This window comes from Grampus griseus (genome assembly GCF_964374135.1).
Source record: "Grampus griseus genome assembly, chromosome: 3".
Classification (NCBI taxonomy): domain Eukaryota; kingdom Metazoa; phylum Chordata; class Mammalia; order Artiodactyla; family Delphinidae; genus Grampus; species Grampus griseus.
This window is the reverse complement of record NC_139019.1, coordinates 75,389,270-75,411,327: the sequence shown is the minus strand read 5'-3', so window position 1 is coordinate 75,411,327 and position 22,058 is coordinate 75,389,270. Positions and strand designations below refer to the sequence as shown.

Genomic DNA, 22,058 nt, shown 5'->3' with positions numbered 1-22,058 from the left:
CTCTCCCCTCCATCCAAGCATAAATTTGTCTCCAAGAGGTGGGTTTCCCCTTTGACATCTTTGGCCTGAAAAGATGTTGCCTTAGCAGCTCTGATGTGTGTGAAGATGAGAACTGGACCAAATAAATATTCCCAAGTTTTATATATTATAGCACTTCTTGAGAACCTTTGTATGTAGCTTGAGAGATTAGTAATATGAATTTTGCTATGATGCTTCACCTACACAGAATCAGATCTAATTTGGCTTGACAGTAGCTGAAATTTTTATATTCTATCTCTTCCTGGCACCTAGAAAATGTCTAATATATCTATAGGAACATGTTTCTTCTTCAGTAGTTCATGTGCTTCTAGTGTTAGCATGCAAATGATTTGGCATTATATTCCGAGTGATACTATTATCATGAACTTATGTAGCATCTTTTCCCCAACAACTCAAAGTGATTTAACATATTATTTCATTTCTGACCCTTCGATCATTAGGACTTTTGCAAATGAGGAAACTTAGATACAGAGAAATTGAGCAAATTGCGTACTTGGTGTTTAAGTGGTCCTTGTTAGAAGAATGAAGAGCTATTATTTCATGAAAGTATATCTATTGTTTTTAAATAAATTCTAAAATGAAAACATGAGACTTTGTGGAGACATTTATTCCTAGAAATAAGAAATAATATCCTTCTGAATTAATTTCTAAAAATGTTGGGTGACGATTTTATAAACACATTCTCTATTCAACTAATATTTAATGGGCATCAGCTGGGTACAAGACACTGTTCTCAGCTGGAGATATAGTGGTAAACATGACGCCATATTGCCTTCATATTCTGGGGGATTCATTGCTGGGGAAACATGGGGAGGACAGACCTTATAAAGTTAAAAATATATATAAAAATTAGATAAGTTCAGTTGCTAATAAGTACCATGAGGTGCTTTTCTAAAACAGAGTGACTGATAAGAGAGTGATGGATTGGGTGATGAAGAAATGCTGCTTGAAGAGCTAACACCTTCTTTTGCTTGTGAGTTATTTGGGAATAGACGGAAGATGTCCTTATGTAGTATTAGATGTTTGGAATATATGTATGCTTTCTTCCAGTATTCTAGAATAGAAGTCAGCAAACATTTTCTATAGAGGGCCAGATGGACTATAGATAGAGAGCTTTGTAGGCCACACAGTGTCTATCACAACTACCAACCTCTACCATTATAGCAGGTACAGACGATACATAAGCAAATCACATGGCTGTGCAGGGGAGGAAAAAGTTCTCCTCAGCTTTCTTACGGTCACTGGCTGGGTTTGAAAATTAAACTGACAAAGATAGAGTAACAGGATAAAAACATACAAATTTATTTAATATAAGTTCTACATGACACAAGAGACTTCATAAGGAAATGAAGATCCAAAGAAACAGAAAATATCTTTATGCTAGGTTTAATGAAGAATGGACAGTTGTGGAGAAATATGATAGGTCAAGGAGTATGAGGTTAAGTGTAACAAATTGGGGGAAACTTAGCAAGGCTTATTTGCTAGGATTCTTCTCAGCATCGTTTTGACTTCAGAGATAAGGATGCACCTTTCCTCCTGGTATAGGGCGGGCACCTCTGATGTGAGAGTTTCATGACCTGTTTCAGGGGAGAAGGGCAGGGGGAATTTCAGAGCGACTTTCCTGTTTCTGCTCTTTTCTCAAGCTCCTTCAGCTTAAAATATTAAATATGCCAAGGTGCCATATTTTGGGGTAGCATTCCCGAACCCCATCACCAGTATTCCAATGGAACTTTATTTATGGACACTGAAATTTGAATTTCACATAATTTTTGTTTGTCACAAATCATATTCTACTTTTGATGTGTTTCAACGATTTGAAAATGTAAAAACCATTCTTAGCTGTGGACCTTACTGAAACAGGCATCAGGCTGGACATGTCTCCTGGGCTATAGTTGCCAACCCTTGTTCTAGCATATTGTGCAGCACCCAAGTGCCCACAGTGGCTTTATCACTTCTCTGCAAGGTGGTCATTTGGCATGAGGACCTGCACATAGACCTAGCATGGTGCTTTTTTTCAGAGACCATGGGAGAGAAGTTAAACAGCCCATTCTCTTTAACTTTAACAGATAGGCTTGGTGTCTGCCTTACAGAAGGAATTTCTCTTTGAAATAGCTTTAACTCAGTTTCAGATTCTGTGGACTTTGTGCTTATTCAGGAGCACAGATGGAGCTCAAAACTTGCCTCTCACTCCTAGGGCTGCCAGTTGCAGAATTTGGACCAATAGTGCACTTATGCTTAGTGGTCTTTTTTTGGCACAGGCTGCTTCAATGGAGAGTGCCCACTGAAGAGTGAAAAGTGCTAAGATGTTAAGTAAAAACCAGGCCATGCCTTGCTTAAATAAACTGGGTATGTCTAACTTGGAGAAGAAAAGAACTAGAGGAGGTAGGATAGCGATCTTCAAATATGTTAAGTCTTCACTTAAAAAAGAAAAAAATAATAGGCTGTCCAGTTCAACACGTGGACATGCTTGGGAATAAGTTAAAAGGAAATGGATTTTGGCTGTCAGTCTGTCAGTCAAAAACCCTGAATTGTCATCCATAATGATAACTGAGGAAGTGCTCTTCTTTTCTCTATTCACTAAAGAGACTTGCCCAGATTTCTGTAGTCCTTTCACATAAGTGCTCTCTCTATATTTTTAAAATGCAAAACAGTTTGGTAACTTGAGCTGTCCAGCAGAGGGACGGCTGCCTTGAATGGTGGTGGGTATCCCACCCCTGAAAGTATTCAAAAGCAAGCTAGGTCACCATTGTCACAGATGCTGGAAGACGTTTTTATTTATTCAATCAGCAAAGATTTATTCATTTATTGACCAAATATTTACTGACTTCCCTGTGAGGTGCCTTCCAGCCATATAATCACATTATGTTTCTTAATCAGTTAGAACTTGATATAAATCTGTGGGGTAAGAGTCAAAGTTTTAAAGACCTATTTTGGCCGTGCTTTGTTAGTCTTGCCAGTGCCTACTGCTAAAGCAAAATTCCTCTTGCTCCACAAATGATGCTTTTGAATTAAAATTAAATCCAACTTTGGTGACCTGGTTAGTAATTTCTTTTCCAGTTGACAGTCTTCTTATGCAGAATAGCCCTTTGTGCTTATACCTTGTACCTTTTCCATTTGAACTGCTCACTTTGATTTGCAAATCCAAAGGGCTTAAAGGTAATGTAAGAGACTTTGCAAACATGATTCCTAGATTCAGTTTTATTGAATAGTAGTCTTGCTAGACACAATACTAGAAAGGGTTTCATGGTCAAAAATACTTAGAAACACTATGTGTATACTAAAATACCTTCGTAGAGAGTCACAGAGCTCATGAATAAAGGCTGTGAAAAATCCTGCAGAAAACAAAAGTGTTTACTATTGTTGGAGCCAGCACTTCCAGGACATATGTGCTACCCATTAACATCCCACGAAACATACTTTGGAAAATCTTGCCTTCTAAAAAGCATGAGGAAGAATCCTAGTAGATACAGGTCCGTACAGCCAGAACTGTTTCAAAGAGGTTTGCCTATCTATATTTACTAATATGTAAATAACACAAAATAATTTTTCAACATACAGAATTGCCTGTGTATGCCATGTACTGATGATCGGTTTTCAAGGAACTAGAATCAATTGCTCAGTTATTAATCTTTATTGAATGTAGCTATTTTCTCGATTATATAAAATGCTTTTTTTCTTCTTTATTCATTAAATGCTTTTTTTCTCCTTTATTCATTAAGGGTAAGCCTCTTTAAGATTTAGTTTCTTCATTTGCCAACCCCAGTTCTAGATGATAGAAGAGAGAGAGCTATAGAAAAGACAGCCCACAAGGCCCCCTGAAACCAAGAAAGCATGGCTATAAGGAAGTCAAGAGAGAAGAGAGTTTTCAAGGAGCAGGTGAAAAGAAAGGAAGCAGTGGATATGAGGAGGATGAGGTTTGCAGGGGAAAATGACATTTGAATATTATGACTAGAAGGTAAATGTCATTCCAAAAAAAAAAACCAATTACTAGATGGACCAAAACCCAACAAAACTACTCAAGAGATTTATTTCTTTCTCCCTTCCTCCCTTCCTTCTTTCTTTAGTATTCAAACATTAGTTAAGCATGTAGCAGTGTTCTAGGTGCTGTGGGAAGATACCTAAAGACAAGATGCACATTCATAGAAAGTTCACTAAGGAAACAGTACTAGAGAGGTAATGAGGTCATATATGTGAAATTGTAGAAAGCTACATGAAATTGAGGTATTTTGTATGAAGACAATCAATTACCACGTACCAAACACCTGGTTTAGACTGAGTACTTTGCATTCAGAGGTTATTAACAATAAAATGTCAAAGCAGCCTTTGAGAAATTTGAGATTATAGTTTAATGCAAACAGCACAGGCAAATTCTTACTGCCTCTGTGATCTTGGGGCAAGTTACTTAATTTTTCTCAATTTCACTTATTCATCTGTAAAGCTGGGATAACCGGCGCCCATTCTGTAGAGTCTTAGGAGGATGAAATTACACTTAATGCAACTCATGTGATGTTCAGCATAGTGTAATTTGTGGGTAGTAACTTTGTTTTTACAGAGTCGGTATAAATCTCAATTCATGAACTCAGATATACAAGGAATATCTAAGTCGCTTACTGTATTCAAATCAATTTTAAGAGGATTCTGAGCGTCTCCTGCCTGGCTGGTAGGACATTTAACTGTAGCTATTCTTAGAGCTCCCACCCTTACCCCGGGGTCGTGCAGAAGTCCCTGTGAGACTGTTTTGATCATCAGTTATCTGGTCACCCTAGTTACTGTAGAAATACCCTTATCCCTGTCCAAACGCTCCTGCCAAGCACAGCAGCCAGGCGTGGCTTGTAACCTTTGAGACTGAGAACCTGTGTCAAGGATCCAGCTTCCCTCCGTGCCTCACCCAGACAAGCCTCCCTGAGCTCTGCCTTCCAGCAAAGCCCTTGCAACCCACAGATGTCTCTCTCCAGTCCCAGAGGTCTCCCCTCTCTGAGCCCTCATGACCCTTGCCTCTGTCCACCTGCCAGACACATATGATTCCACTTTGGTATCATAGTACCAATATTGGTACCAATATATAGTACCAGTATTTTTTGGCCTTAAAAAATGGCTATTTCATTTAGTTCAAACTAATAACTATTCAATGGATTTAGCTTTTTTTTTTTTTTTTTAAGTCTGGGTGGGCGACTGACTTCAGTCTATTTGTTGCTTTTCAAATAGCAAAAATCCCTGAGGCAGGTAAACAGACTACTTTTTTCGAAGCAAGGGAAAATAGAAATAAAAAATATACATTGAAGTATTTTGACACATTTATATGGTAATAACAACAATGTTAATGCTAATAAAACTCATTATTTTTATTATAATATTCCTCATACCATCCCCCTTTCTCCATCTGTATTGTCAGTGCGTGATTCATGGGGCCTTAGATTATTCAGGCTGTGTTGATTGTCTAGCTTTATCTCTCCCTCCTGCATACCATTCACACTTCAGCCATGCCACCCTACCAGCAGCAACCTGTCTTCTCACCATTGTACCAACTCTTCTGTCTTCCTGGAAAGCACCTTTCCCACCTCAACCTTGTCGTGCCAGTAAATTTCTACTCCTCCTTAAAGACTTTGCTGAGACAGGGTCTTCTCTCAGAGAGAAGATGTCTTCTCTGCGTTCCTATCCCCAAATTTAAAACATCATCCTCTATATTTTCATAGTACCTTATACTTAAGGCACTTAGACTTAAAGTGATCGAATAATTCGTCATTTAAACTGGGACCCAGTTTAAGAGTGAAAGAGGATGCTGCTACTAATTACACCAGAACAACAGACATAAACCAGGACTGCCTGAGGCAAACCAGGATGTACTGTAACCCTACTTATCGTTACATTGCTGTAATGATTGTTTACATGTCTATCATTCCCACCCCACCCCCCAAACACACACACACACACACACACACACACACACACACACACACAGAGGCAGTGAATCCCTGGAAGGTGTAGGCCTTAGCATCTAATATGACTGCTGACATAGTAATTGACTGATTAAATCTTGGGAATTTTATTGGAGCAGAACATTCTAGACTAGTGAAGTGGTTGAGACAAACAAAAGGCGATAGGAGGGAACATGTGCAAGGAAAGCAAGTACACCAGTTTGGGAGGAGCAGATGACTGCGGATTGAAACATAATTTGGGAAAAGATTGTGGAAACTCTTGATTTTCAGGTTCAGGAATTTCTAACAAAGTGTAGGAGCAGGGGAAGGTTTAAACATGGGGCGATGACATGAAGGATAACTGATAGTTGAATGTAAGCTGAATTAGAGGGAGGGAAACGCAGAGAGGACTGAGGAGACTATTTGGATAAAAAAGATGAAATTATGAATGCCTGGACTAGGACTCTTTGTCATTTAACCTTTTGTGCTTGATGAAAACTTAGGACCCTTTAGATTGCAAGTGACAGAAACCCAAATTAACCTGGTTTAACCAAAAAGGGAAATTTATCAGCTCAGCTAACATAAGTATACAGGCATTACTGGATCCAGGTTCTCACACAGTGTCATCCCGTCAGGACTGTTCTCTCCATCTCTTGGTTCTACTTACCTTATCGACTTCCTTCTCAATGGAGTTCTCCCCACAATGGACATCAGTAGCTTCCAGCCTACTTTCTACCAGCTTAGCAACCCCAGTACAAAGAGAACATCACTTTACCAATAGTTCCAGCAAAAATCCTGCAGAAGGCTCTCTAGATCATGAAAATCAAATCACAGAAATAAAATTATCAAGAAGAACCATAGAAGCGATGAGCTTCCAAATTAGCAAGAAAAGGAAATGTACTCATTCCAAAATGATCTAGGTTATATTTTTTCAATATATTTAAAATATAAGAAACTTTATGAGAGTCATTATCTTTAATTCAATCAATATTTTTACATATTATGATACTGGACATATCATGCTAATTATCTAGACAAAATCGAAATTAGTTCACCTTTTCAGTCCTACCTGTAGATGCAACAGTATAGGAACTGATCTTTGAAGACGTCATAATGGAGCCAGAGGAGGACGGAAAAGAGTGATTAAAATGGCTCTGTCTTTGTGAGAATTCCTATTTGGTTTTGTTGAGAAACCAGCTGATAAACCTCTTCATTCTGAAATGGCAGGATCTATGTGTCTGAGAAACACATAAATTTATTTGTAGAATTGATAGCATAATACTGAGAACACTATAAATGTGAATTTCCTATGAAATTTATGTTCTGAATAAAGGGTATAATAATGTTCAGAGCACAAATCCCAAACAGAGATACAAAGATTCATTTAGTTTTAAGTAGATTTTCAATAACAAGAGGGTGCATATAGAATAACTCTATTTGGTGTTCAAGTTATACATACATATACTTACATATACATATATATATAAATATAAAAATATATATGTATATAATATGAATGAAATACTGCACCAAATATAGTAGCTATCACTGATTGGTAGGATTTGGTACAATTTTAGTTTTCTTAGTTTCTTAGTCTGAATTTTTTACAGTTTCTAGAATGAATGCGTGTTACTTTTAAATGAGAAAAGAAATCAAAAAAGTTTCTTTAAGAGGAAAAAGAATTCTGACATAAAGGGAAACTAGCACTGCCCTTTGAAGTGATGTCATGTTGTCCTTCTCACAACTTTTTCCCCCACAAATATCCAGGATTATCTCAGAAATTATATTGAGTTTGATGAACCATTGACCTGAAAGACTGTGGCATTTCTCTTATTATGTAAATATTAATCAAATACATGTTTACAATATTAGGCTAGAGTAAGTGATGAGAATGTAATCATATTCATTGATACCTACCTTACTAAACCATTTTTATTCCTTTTAAGAACGCACCTTTCAAGAACAGAGTTCTGATACAGAAAGTAATGTGAACCAAGGATCCAGCTTGATAGAAGCTATCTTTAAAGTATTGTACCACTGCAATTTTTCTCCACAAACATTTGGAAATGTTTTTGTGAGTTACATGGAAGAAGAACATTTATGGGACTTTTTATATAACATTCCAGGTATGAGAAATTTTCAATTTGTAAAAGAAGTGTTTTATAGATACTTAAATATATCTTTAAAGATGTTTTAAAAATTTTATTGATGTCAGTTTTGCTGAATCTGTTATTTGTAAAGGATTATCTTACATTTTTTCAGTATAAAGTCTTCTTTTGGGAATCATTAACCATTAGTTCCTGTCAAAATTTAATATACTTGGGACAAGGGTGAGGGGAAAGTTGAGGGGGAAAATTATGTAATGCAGATTTTTTTTTATTATTAGGTAGTGTTGTCTCATAAAAATTTAATATTTACCACAGATTATGTTTTGCTATTGAGCATATAAGAAATTAGTAAGATGTGAAAAATACTTTGTGATTCTTGGGTGCTTTTATTAATAAACAAACTGATGTACAAAACTGCTGGCCAATTTTCTTCAAATGTAAAAGGCATTTATTATGATGATCATAGTGCATCTCTCTCTACAAGGCAATTATGTCCTATCATTGTTCTGGGGACAGTATGTGTTTTCCCCAGCCGTATTGTTCTTTTGCCCGCAGCTGGAGTGGATATTAAAGACCGAACCGGTTGCATATCTGAATAGGAAGTGTTCATGGGTTACCCCACCTTCAGGACCAGGTGTAAACATTCTCACATTGTTTTTTAAAAAAATTTTTTAAATTTATTTAATTAATTAATTTATTTTTGGCTGTGTTGGGTCTTCGTTGCTGCGCATGGGCTTTCTCTAGTTGCCGCGAGCGGAGGCTACTCTCCGTTGCAGTGTGCGGGCTTCTCATTGCAGTGGCTTCTCTTGTTGCGGAGCACCGGCTCTAGGCGTGCAGGCTTCAGTAGTTGCGGCATGTGGGCTCAGTAGTTGTGGCTCACGGGCTCTAGAGCACAGGCTCAGTAGTTGTGGCACACGAGCTTAGTTGCTCCGCGGCATGTGGGATCTTCCTGGACCAGGGATCGAACCCGTGTCCCCTGCATTGGCAGGCGGATTCTCAACCACTGCGCCACCGGGGAAGCCCTCTCACATTGTTTTATCCTTAATATTCTGCCTTTAAATCTCTATACTTAATGTCTTGGGAAAATGAAGGATGAGGACTTAGTGGTTATTCTGTTAGTCCATTAACTATTTAAATCATTTACATTTGGCTTTCAACCTATATGCTTTCTTACACACTTTTTTGGAACGGACCAACCTTTCCTTAAAATATTTACTAGAATCCATAGAAAAAATCTAACTGGCTCATATCATGGTTTCCTTCTTCCTATACTTTTTAACTATCCTCCAGACATGAATACCTTTTAAACTATTTTTAAGTCATTATGTTACATCTTCTCTTGGTCATTATCCCTGCAAAGTAGCAATAGATAACTTTATGTAATGATTTCCAAACCTGAATCTATCACTTAAAGACTCTGTAATAATTATCTCCTTTTAAAGTCTTATTTTCTAGTTTTCATGTATTCTCTCACTGTTTCCTTTTAACCCCCCAAATGGTCAGTCTTCTAAGTTTAAAAGACTGCATTATTTCTGATGTAGACTTTATTGAACTGAAAGAAAAACAACCTTGAAAGCCCCCTACACCCCCTGCTGGTTTTAGTTGTTTCTGGCCAGGGTAAGAGCCGAATTCTCTCACAAGATTATAAAGAATTGGTGACCCACATGCTTCAACCATTATTTATCTTTCAGTTCTTGAGTTCTTGAACCATCTGTCACTCAGCACAGAACTGTACTGAAAATGACTTAGAAGAGATCAATGGGTTTCAGGTGGTGGCCTGAGAAAGCAAAACTGCTACTTGCTTCTAATTAGTCTTCTCTCCCATCTACACATTGAACAAACCCGCCTCCCCATGGTCAGACAACTCTCCTGGAACAGGAACAAGTAGTACACATATTCATAGAGCCCGAATTTTGTCGAGGGGCTCAAAGGGGCAGAACTTCAAACTGGTGAAACATCCCTGGCCTTTGTACAAGTTGTTTCTCCATCAACATTATATATTCTCTGGAACCGAAGACCTTGCAGTGGTTGTGAGGGACAGTGCCTTTGTGTTTTCTCTCCTATTTAAGTCTTTGCAAAAGTTTTCCTTTTCTTCTGTTACCAATCACAGGTATCTTAAAAATGCTATTAAGATAATAAAATATACTAATTCATAACAAAATTAAGCCCTTTATGGTGGTTTCTGTTTGACTTGAAAATATGACAGGTTTAAACGAAATACAGCTGAGACACATCATAATCCCACAATATTTGCATTTTATCACTAACAGATCTGTGTTTCAGTAAATATAATTACCCAGATCGACTGGAGTACATTATTTAAAAACTGGTGTATTTTCTTCCTCCTGAAACACCTTTCTTCCTCCTGTCTATGGTTTCTGTATAGTTTATCCATAATATATCACAGTCTTATGATTTTAGGGTATAAAGGTGAGGATGAAGTAGGCAGTATCCTCATCTTATTGCTAAGTAAACCAGGGTCAGAAATGTTAAGACTTGCCTAAGATTATCCACTGATTAAATTGCAGATTCAGAACAAAAAAACAGAATTTCTGATCACAGGCCATGTTATTTCTCTTTATTTTTTTCTGTTAGACTAAACTTTTTGAAACATTTGCTTTGTGAACATTTGAATTCCGTAATGAAACACAAAATTTGATTTAATAATTAGAAATCCAACACATAACTCCTTAGAATGAACATAAGCTAGGGGGGAAAACAAGAGTGGAAATATCCATTTAAAAAAAGAATACAAAAGATAGAAATACAAAAAACAATTAAGTTGGGGACCTCATGTGGGCATTTCAAAGGCCGATACACTATAAGTAATAGATTTGGTAGCAACCATTTCAGGCCTGTACTCTCAGAGTAGGTCAGCAATCTTTAGTTGGGCAAATGAAACTATCAAAGCGTAAGTTACTTTGACTGTACTTCAGTCACACTATTCCTTAACTCCCTTTTTCTTTTAAAAGAAATCAATGTCTTTAACACATACTGTGAATTAAACTTTATAAGAAGCTACTAAACTGTTTTTCAAAGTAATCCTGTCTTTTTACATTCCCACCAGTAATGTAAGAGAGTTTGGGTTGCTCTATACCTCATCAACACTTGGAATTGTCTTTTTGCTTTTATTCAGTCTAAGGAGTATGTGCTATTATCTCACTGTGACTTTAATTTACAATTCCTTGGTGATTAATGACATCAAACACCCCTTCATGTTCTTAACAGTCATTTGAAAACAATTCTTTTGTAAAATATCTGTTCAAAACTTTTCTTCATTTATTAATTGGATTATTTGTCTTACTGAGTTGTAAAGAGTCCTTTATATATTCTTCATACAAGTTATTTGTCAAGATAATGTATTAAAAATTTTTTCTCCACAGTCTATTGCTTACTTTTTCATTCCCTTAACAAGGTCTTTTGATAGGGAGAAGCTTGCAATTTTGATGAGTCCAACTTAACAGTTTTCTTTATAGTAGTGCTTTTTTGTGTCCTAAGAACTATTTGCTTATCTAAAGAGTGCCAAGATTTCTCCTGTGTTTTCTTCTGGGAATTTTATAGTTCTAGTTTTTAATATTTAATTCTATGATTAATTTCAAGTTGTTGCTTTTTTGTGTGGTGTAAGTGTTGAAATTCATACTTTTTCATACAAACATGCAATTTTTCCCAGCATCCTTTTTAGAAATCACTGTTCTTTCCCAGTTGAATTACTTCAGTGTTTTTGTCAGAAATCAAATGAACAATTGATCAAATGCATATCTAATTGTGGATCCTCTATTCTAACACTTGGAACTACATGACTATATTATTTGCTTTCTGTTTGTCCCATCTTTATTCCTTTTAACCTTTATTTTGGTCTTCTTTAGATTAACTGAGTATTTTTCAGTATTACATTTTATCTTTGCTAATGGCCTATTAGATATAACTCTATTTATTTTAGTAGTTGTTCCAAGGTTTACATCTTATCATGAGTATCTTTAACTCATCACAGTTTACTTTTTTACTATTATACCACTTTTACATCTAATCTAAGAACCTTACACAAGTATATTTCTATTTACTCTCTCCTGTTCTTTATGCTAGTGTTGTCGTGTAATTTCTACTAATGTTATAAACCCCACAATCTATTGGTTTTTTGTTTGTTTGTTTTAGTCAGTTACAGTTTAAAGAAGCTAAAAATGAGAAGAAAGTCTTTCATATTTGTCCATCTATCTACTATTTCTGGTACTCTTCTTTTACTTGTATAGATCTAGGTTTCTGACGGATATCATTTTCTTTCTACCTGAAGTATCAATACTTCCTTTAACATTTCATGTACTACAAATTTTCTGCCATCAATTTATTTTATTTGCATGAAAAAAGGGCTTTGTCTTCATATCTCAAATATTCTTCATCAGACATAGACTTTTGGGTTCAGAGATTTTTTTTTTTGTCTTTCATTTTCCTTTTTCACTCAGCACTTTGAAGACATTATTCTATTTTGTGGCTTGCATTGTTTCTGATGATAAATCAGTATAGGTTTTAAAGTATGTTTCCTTTTATATAATGTGTCTTCTTTTTGTTGTTCATTTTAAGATTTTTCGCTTTATCACTACTTTGCAGCAATTTTATTATGATGTGCTTTGTTTTGGTTTCCTTTGTATTTATTCTTCTTGGGGTTTGTTGAGCTTTTGTATCTGATGATGTTTAGTTTTTATCATATCTGTAAATTTTTCAGCCATTCTCTCTTGGGATATTTTATCTTTTGTCCCCCCTACCACCACTTTTTTTCTGGGATTCTTATTATTAGACCTCTTGGTATTATCCCACATATCACTGAAGCTGTATTCTTTGATTTTGTTCTTGTTCTTGTTTGGTTTTTATTTTTTTGCCTTCTTTCTCTCTGGTTTGGTTTGGACACTTTATATTGTACCTTCAAATTCAAGGATCTTTTCTTCTGCAGTGCATAACTGCTATTAAGACTATCCAGTGAATTTTTTTATTCCAGATATTTTTAATTTCTAGCAATTCCATTTAGTTCCTTTTTATATTTTGTATATCTCTCCTCATTTTAAAATCCTTGCACATATGTATGAAGTCTGTTTTAATTTAAACCCTTGTTTGCTCATTCCATCATTTCTATCATTTTTTTTTTCATTTCTATCATTTTTGAGTGTATTTCTATTGGGTGATTTTTCTCCTGATTATGGATCACAGCTTTTTTCTTTTTGTTTTTTTATGTTATGGAAAAAATGCCAGATGTTATGAATATTACATTGTTAAGTGTCTAGATTTTATTTTTGTCCTTTACAGATTTTGTTCTCACTAACAGTTGTGTACTTACAGATTTTCTAATGTTGAAACGGCCTTGCATATCTTAGATAAATCCCACTTGGTCATGGTGTATAATTCTTTTTATGCATCATTAAGTTCAATTGGCTAATACTTTGTTTAGGATTTTTGTATCTATGTTCATGAGATATATTGATCTGTAGCTTTCTTTTTTGGTAATGTCTTTGTCTCGTTGGTATTCAGGTAATGCTGGCTTCAAAATGAGTTAGGAAGTAGTCCCTCTGTTTCTATGTTCTGAAAGAGATTAAAAGGAATTGGTATAATTTCTTTTTTTAAATGTTTGGTAAAATTTCACCAGTGAACCCACCTGGGCCTGGTGCTTTCTGTTTGGGAAGATTATTAGTTATTGATTAAATTTCTTTTATGGATATAGGCCTATTCAGATTGTATATTTCTTTTTTTGTGTGAATTTTGGCAGATTGTGTCTTTCAAGGAATTAGTTCATTTCATTTAGATTATCAAATTTGGGGAGCATAGAGTTGTTCATAGTATTCCTTTACTATCCTTTTAATGTCCATGGGATCTGTAGTGATGCTCCTTCTTTTATTTCTGATATTAGTAGTTTGCATGCTCTCTCTTTATTTCTTAGTTAGCCTGACTAGAGGCTTATTGATTTTATTGATCTTTTCAAAGAACCAGCTTTTAGTTTTGATTTTCTCTATTGATTTCCTGTTTTCAGGTTCATGATTTCTGCTCTAATTCTTATTATTTCTTTTCTTCTGCTTAGCTTGGGTTTAATTTGCTCTTCTTTTTCTAGTTTCCTAAGGGGAAAACTTTGACTCTTGATTTTAGATCTTTCTTCTTTTCTAGTATATGCATTCTGTGCTCTAAATTTCCCTCTAAGCATTTTTGCTACATCTGACAAATTTTACGTTGTGTTTTTATCTTCATTTGGTTCCAAGTATTTTACAGTTTCTCTTGAGATTTCTACTTTTACCCATGTATTATCTAAAAGTATGTTGTTCAATATCCACCTGTTTCGGAATTTTCCAGTTACCTTTTTGTTATTGATTTGTAGTGTAATTCCATTGTGGTCTGAGAGCAAACATGGTATACTCTATGTTTTTTAAAAATTTGTTAAGGTATGTTTTATGGCCCAGAATGTGGTCTATGTTAGTGAATGTTCTATACAAGCTTGAGAAGACTGTGTATTCTGCTGTTGTTGGATGTAGTCCATAGATGTCAATTATATCCAACTGATTGATGGTGGTATTGAGTTCAGTTATGTCCATAATGATTTTCTACTTTCTGAATCTGTCCATTTCTGATAGAGGGTGCTAAAGTCTCCAACAATGATAGCAGGTTCATCTAGTTTTCCTTGTAATTCTATCAGGTTTTGCTTCACATAGTTTGACACTCTGTTGTCAGGTGCATACACATTAAGGATTGGTATGACTTCTTGGAGAACTGACACCTTTATCATTATGTAATGCCCTCCCTTATCTCTAATAACTTTCCTTATTTTGAAGTCTGCTTTGCCTGAAATTAATGTAACTATTCTTGCTTTCTTTTGGTTAGTGTTAGCATGGTATATTTTTCTCCATCTACTTGCTTTTAATCTATATGTGTCTTCATATCTAAAGTTGACTTCTTACAGACAACATATAGTTGGGTCTTGGTTTTTGGTCCCCACTGATCAATCTCTGTCTTTTAATTGGTGCTTTTAGACCATTGACGTTCAAAGTGATTATTCATATAGTTGGATTAATATCTACCATATTTGTTACTGTTTTCTATTTGTTGCCCTTGTTCTTTGTTCTTGTTTTTATCTTTCACTATTTTGTTCTGCCTTTGTTGGTTTTAACTGAACATTTTATATGATTCTATTTTCTCACTTTTTTTAGCATATCAGTTATACTTCTTTTTTAACTTTTTTAATGGTTGCCCTAGAGTTTGCAGTATATATAGAAAGACAGAGTTTGCATCTAAGTCCACTTTCAGATAACACTATGCCATTTCACAGATTGTGTGAGTACATTATACTAACAAAATAATCCTAATTTCTCCCTCCCATCCATGTATCATTTCTGTCATTCATTTCACTATACATAAGCATATATAAGAATGCTATATACATAAGCACACATAATTAAACACATTGCTGGTATTATTATTGTAAACAAACTGTTTTCTGTTAGATTAGTTATGAATAAGAAAAATAAAAGGTTTTATTTTACCTTCACTTATTCCTCTTCAATGTTCTTCCTTACTTTATGTAGATTTCAGTTTCTGACCTATATTGTTTTCCTGCTACCTAAAGAATTTCTTTTAAAATTTCTTGCAAGTCAGGTTGACCAGCAACAAATTTCTTCAGTTATTGTTTGTCTTGAGTAAGTCATTATTTCTCTTTCACTTTTGAAGGATAGTTTTGCAGGGTGCAGAATTCTAGGTTGATTTTTTTTTTTTTCTCTCAACACTTTAAATATTTCATTCTACTGTCTTCTTGCTTGTATGGTTTCTAAGAAGTTAAATGTAATTCTTATCTTTCTTCCTCTATAGGTAAGGTGTTTCTATGTTCTGGCTTCTTTCAGGACTTTATCTTTGATTTTCTGTAATTTGAAAATGATATGCCTAGGTATAGTTTTTTTTGGTTGTTGTTGTTCATTCTTTGTTTGTTTGTTTGTTTGTTTTTTAGCATTTATTCTGCTTGGTGTTCTCTGAACTTCCTGGATCTGTAGTTCGGTGTTAGACATTAATTTAGGGAAAATGCTCAGTTATTATTGTTTCAATATTTCTTCTGTCCCTTCTGTCTTCTTGTATTCCCTTTACAAGTACGTTACACCTTTATAGTTGTCCCATACTCCTTGGATATTCTCTTCTGGTTGTGGAGGTTGTTTTTTTTCCGTCTTTGTTCTCTTTGCTTTTCAGTTTTAGAAGTTCCTACTGAGACATCCTCAAGCTCAGAGATTCTTTCCTCAGCCATTCCCCTTCTACTAATAAGCCCAGGAAAGGCATTCTTCATTTGTTACAGTGTTTTTGATTGCTAGTGTTTCTTTCTGTTTCTTTCTCAGTATCCATCTCTCTACTTACATTGCCCATTTGTTCTTGCATGCTATCTACTTTATTCATTAGAGTCCTTTACATATTAATCACAGCTGTTTTAAACTCCCAGTCTGACAATTCTATTATCTTTGCCATGTCTGTTTCTGATGCTCGCTCTGTTTTTTCAAATTGTATGTTTTGACTTTTAGTTTGTCTTGTAATTGTTTTCTTGAAAGCTGGACATGATGTTCTGAGTAAAAAGAACTGCTGTAAATAGGCCTTTACTAAGTGGTGGAGAGGTGTAAAGGAGGCGAAGCATTTTATAGGTCTATGTTTAGATCTCAGTCTTTTAGTGAGCCTACGCCTCTGTGGTGTACTTAACAAGCATTTCAGTTTTTTTCTTACCCCTTCCTTAGGTCTGAGAGTATGGTTAGAGTGGGCTGGAGCTGAGTATTTCTCCTGTCCTAGGACAGTTAGGCTCTGAGAATATGCCTAGTGAGTTAGGCTCTGTTTTAGTAGTTTCTCCTAAGGGCAGGCCTTAAGAAAAACGGCGTGCTGGCATATTTCCAGATGTTTCTTTTTCCCTCCTCTTGCTAGAAGCACTAGAGGATTTTTCTCTGATATCTACTGTGGAAACCTAGTCAAGTTCCTGGAGGTAAAACTCACAGAGTGTAACAGCTCCCCCATGAGAGGGTCTCCCTAGAGTTTTAACTCTCAGACTTGTCTACACAGCCTCCAGCAATTGATCAGTTACAGTGGAGATTTTCCTACATTGGTTCTGGTTCCCAGGATAGTTTCTGCTTGTGAGTCTCTACTCCAGTAAGCTGTGCCTTGCTGTATTTGCCTGTCTGTCTTTCCAGTCTGGGGGGCTGTGGTTTGCCTTGTGTCCTCACCTCTTTTACAGATCCAGGAAGAGTCGTTGATTTTTTTTATTTGTTCAGTTTTTTACTTGCTGTTAGAATAAAGTAGATACATCCAAGCTCATTGTATGCAGAGCCAGAAACCAGAATACCCTGCCACTTTCTTTTCTCTGTTCTCCATTTCTTCTTTCTTATCTCAACCATAGGCATCTGTGGGTATTGATTAATCTTCCCTATAGTAGTATCTAGTGCTCAAGATGTTTCAGAATCCTGCATCAAGAGAACACTGGGAACTGCAACACTGTACAATTGTAATTTTTCCAGAAATTATAATTTTTCCAGAAAACTCTTATCTTAGGTAATAATAATAATAGCACATACTTACATAAGTGCCTACTATATGGTAGTTACTTTACACAAATTAATTCATGTAATTTTAAAATAATTCTTTGAGATAAGTCTATTATTTTATCATTTTCAATTCCTTGATTTTATTTTAAAAGGAATAAACATACCCTTTTAACAAAAGGAAGTAGAGGAATTCCTGGCTTTCTAGAATTTTTAGATATCTGAGACGCATTTAATCCATGACTCCAAAGAGTTCAACCCAAATGAATGTTAATTACTGATACAGGAAGAAGGCTTCTTTATGTCCTTCAATGAATTAAAGTCTTGAAACATCATTAAAAAGACAGACAGCTACACTGTCTACCATTCATATAAAGAGCAACAAGTTTACCTAACTGATGATTATGTCATGCTAAAAAATAAAACTCTCAACATTTGATATCACCAAGATCCTCTTCACCATGATGTTTTTTTTTTTAATTGAGGTATAGTTGATGTACAATATTATACAAAGTTCAGGTGTACAACATAGTGATTCACAGTTTTTAAAGGTTATATTCCATTTATGGTTATTATAAAATATTGGCTATCTTCCCTGCGTTGTACAATATATCCTTGTACCTTATTTATCTTATACATAGTAGTTTGTACCTCTTTGGGCATCCTTGTCTTGTTCCTGATCTTAGAGAAAGTGCTTTCAGCTTTTAATCGTTGAGTATGATGTTAGCTCTAGGTTTGTCATACATGGTTTTTATTATGTTGAGGTATGTTCCCTCTGTGCCTGCTTTCTGGAGAGTTTTTATCATAAATGGATGTTGAATTTTATCAAAAGCTTTTTCTGCATCTTTTAAGATGATCATATGGTTTTTATTCTTTGATTTATTAATGTGGTATATCACATTGATTGATTTGCAGATATTGAAAAATTCTTGCATCCCTGGGATAAATCCCACTTGATATGGTATATGATCCTTTTAATGTATTGTTGGATTCAGTTTGCTAACATTTTGTTCAGGGTTTTTGCATCTATGTCCATCAGTGATATTGGCCTGTAATTTTCTTTTTTTGTGATATCTTTGTCTAGTTTTGGTATCATGGTGATGCTGGCCTTGTAGAATGAGTTTGGAAGTTTTCCCTCCTCTAGAATTTTTTGGAATAGTTTGAGAAGGATAAATATCTGGTAGAATTCACCTGTGAAGCCATCTATTCCTGGACTTTCGTTTGTTGGGAGTTTTTTTAAATTACTGATTCAGTATCATTACTGGTAATTGGTCTGTTCATATATTCTATTTCTTCCTGGTTCAGTCTTGGGATATTGTACATATCTAGTAATTTGTTCATTTCTTCTAGGTTGTCCATTTTATTGGCATATAGTTGTAGTCTCTTATGATCTTTTGTATTTCTGTGGTGTCAGACATAACTTCTTTTTCATTTCTGATTTTTTTGATTTGGACCCTCTCTCTTTTTTTCTTGATGAGTCTGGCTAAAGGTTTGTCAATTTTGTTTATATTTTCAAAAAACCAGCTCTTAGTTTCAGCACTATGGTGGTTTTAACAATGGGTTGTCATTTGAGAAATATCACCTTGAAATTTGAGGGCAAAAATATCATATAGGTGCTCTTCTCTATTGATTCAAGTGATGGTCCCTGGACTTCCCAGTCATTTTAAAAACACAAACAAAAACTTTTATTGCATTTATCACACAAGTAATACATAATCATTGCAGGTAATACTTATTATTGGAAAGAAGGGAAGGAAGAAAGGGAGAAAGAAAGGAGGGAGGGAGGGAGAAAAAGTAAAAGAAGGAAGGGAAGAGGACAATCACCTGAAATCTCATTAGTCATTGATAATCACTATTAACCTTTTAGAGTACATCTTTTAATTCTTTTATATATGTATGTAGATATGTTTTTGTTTTTGTTTTTTGCGGTACGGGGGCCTCTCACTGTCGTGGCCTCTCCCGTTGCGGAGCACAGGCTCCGGACGCACAGGCTCAGCGGCCACGGCTCACGGGCCCAGCCACTCCGCGGCATGTGGGATCCTCCCGGACCGGTATCTCATACTCTTTTCTAACCTGCTCTTTTTTTTTAAGGGTGAGCTTTTTATTTTAATGTTTTTACTTTAGATTCATCCCACTTTTTTTGTTTTTTAATATCTTTTTTGTAGTATAATTGCATTACAATGTTGTGTTAGTTTCTGCTGTACAACAAAGTGAATCACCTATAAATATACATATATTGCCATATCCCCTCGCTCTTGAGCTGCCCTCCCACCCTCCCTATCCCACCCCTCTAGGTGATCACAAAGCATCAAGCTCATCTCCCTGTGCTATGCAGCAGCTTCCCACTAGCCATCCATTTTACATTTGGTAGTGTATATATGTCAGTGCTACTCTCTTATTTCGTCCCAGCTTCCCCTTCCCCCTCCTGTGTCCTCAAGTCCATTCTCTATGTGTGCATCTTTATTCCTGCCCTGCCACTAGGTTCATCGGTACCTTTTTTTTTAGATTCCATATATGTGTGTTAGCATATGGTATTTGATTTTCTTTTTCTGACTTAGTTCACTCTGTATGACAGACTCTAGGTCCATCCACCTCATTACAAATAACTCAATTTTGTTCCTTTTTATGGCCGAGTAATATTCCATTGTATATATGTGTCACATCTTCTTTATCCATTCATTTGTTAATGGACATTTAGGTTGCTTCCATATCCTGGCTATTGTAAGTGGTGCTGCAATGAACATTGGGGTACATGTGTATATTTGAATTATGGTTTTCTCAGAGTATATGCCCAGTAGTAGGATTGCTGAGTTGTGTGGTAGTTCTATTTTTAGTTTTTTAAGGAACCTCCATACGTTCTCCATAGTGGCTGTATCAATTTATATTCCCATCAACAGTGCAGGAGGGGTCCCTTTTCTCCACACCTTCTCCAGCATTTATTGTTTCTAGATTTGTTGATGATGGCCATTCTGACTGGGTGAGGTGATATCTCATTGTTAACCTGCTTTTTTTTTTTTTTAACTAATCAATAAATGGCTTTACTGTGAAGATGGATATACCTAAGCTAATTAAACAAATCCCCAGTTATTGGACATTTGTATTATTTCCCAATTTTTCTGTATATTATTTATATAATCATAATTAATTTCTTAGGATAAAGTTCCAGAGAAGGAATAAATGTGTTAAAAGGTAAGTAAAGTGTTAAAGCTTTTACTATTATTGTCAAGCTGTCATCTAAGAAGGTCATACAATTTATATATCCACCAGTAGAGTCCCCAAAGTACCAGCAAATGCTGGTATTCACTGTTATTTTAACTACCATTCCCTTTATTACCAAGCAGTAACTTATTTTTTTCAAATGTCTATGGACTGTTTATCAATTACATGATTTCTAGGCTAAAAGCAGCCTTCTTTTCCTCTAGCTTTAAACTAGATTATTGAGAAGCTGAATTCCCAGCTGAACAGGGCACAGAATATTTCCAGATTCTGCTAACTGTAATATGCTGTCTGATTTTAAAGTCTCAACGTGCATGGAGTCTGAGGTAGAGGTCATCCGATGCCTGAGACTGGCACTGACTGACGCCGTCAAGGACATTGTGCAGCAGATAATATCTGTGCTGAGCTCTTGGAGAAACTGTGAGACAAGCCTAAACAAGCACAGTGTTCTTGAATGTCTGCGTGAGAGCATTCCAAGAGAATGGAATTATACTCCAAAAGAAACCAAAAGGAAAGAATCAAGCAAAGGTACATTTGTTTTTCTTTAAGAACACATCCCTGAGGAAGCACATTTTCTAGGTTATGAGAACAAGTAAAATTCTAAAAATTATAAAATGTGTAAACTGTATTAGTCTCCTTTCTACCATGTATATTTTGGATTTCTAATTTTTGTTACTGTGAGCCATGTGATCAAAAAAAAAGAAAACCTAGAGATGAAAATGACTCAAATGGTTATCTTCTTTATTTAACTACCAGTTCAAAATTTTTTGTGCTATTTTGTGTTCATGTTAGTATTCACAGATTAGTCACATGAGTTTGACTAATTTCCCTTAAATCTATTGAGTAATCTAAAATTCATCCTCTCAGGAAGGTTGCTTTGATATTCAGTTTAATTATTCTTTTTTTGAAGTTTTTCCTCCACAACTACCAATTATTACTTTCTTTCCTCTTGTTAATACACCTACATATGTAGCTTTTAGGTCAAAAATAGCACCCCATTTAGTAGCTACACATTTTTCTGACAGGGTATTTTCCCCCCAATATCTATGGTTCTGGATTCAGTGCATTGTTCCTCTTCAGGGCAATGCATCTATCAAGTGTATTTAAGGATTATCAGTTACCTGTATTATTCATTTATTTTATTAATCAAGTACTTTCTTCTTAAATGGTTTCTTCCTACCTAGATGTTTTTACTTTTCAAGAATTTCACAAGATTCCTTTGAATGTATCTTATCTGTTTGTATTCATGAATCTTCTTT

The 22,058-nt window shown here is 35.4% G+C and overlaps 1 protein-coding gene across 1 annotated transcript in view; it reads left to right on the top strand.

The window, feature by feature from the left end:
* Positions 1-22,058, top strand: part of KIAA0825 — a 369,265-nt gene that overhangs the window by 134,373 nt on the left and 212,834 nt on the right. The window contains 2 exon segments of the mRNA XM_082651636.1: positions 7,901-8,080; positions 21,103-21,327. Of these exon segments, the coding sequence (XP_082507762.1) occupies positions 7,901-8,080; positions 21,103-21,327 (405 nt within the window).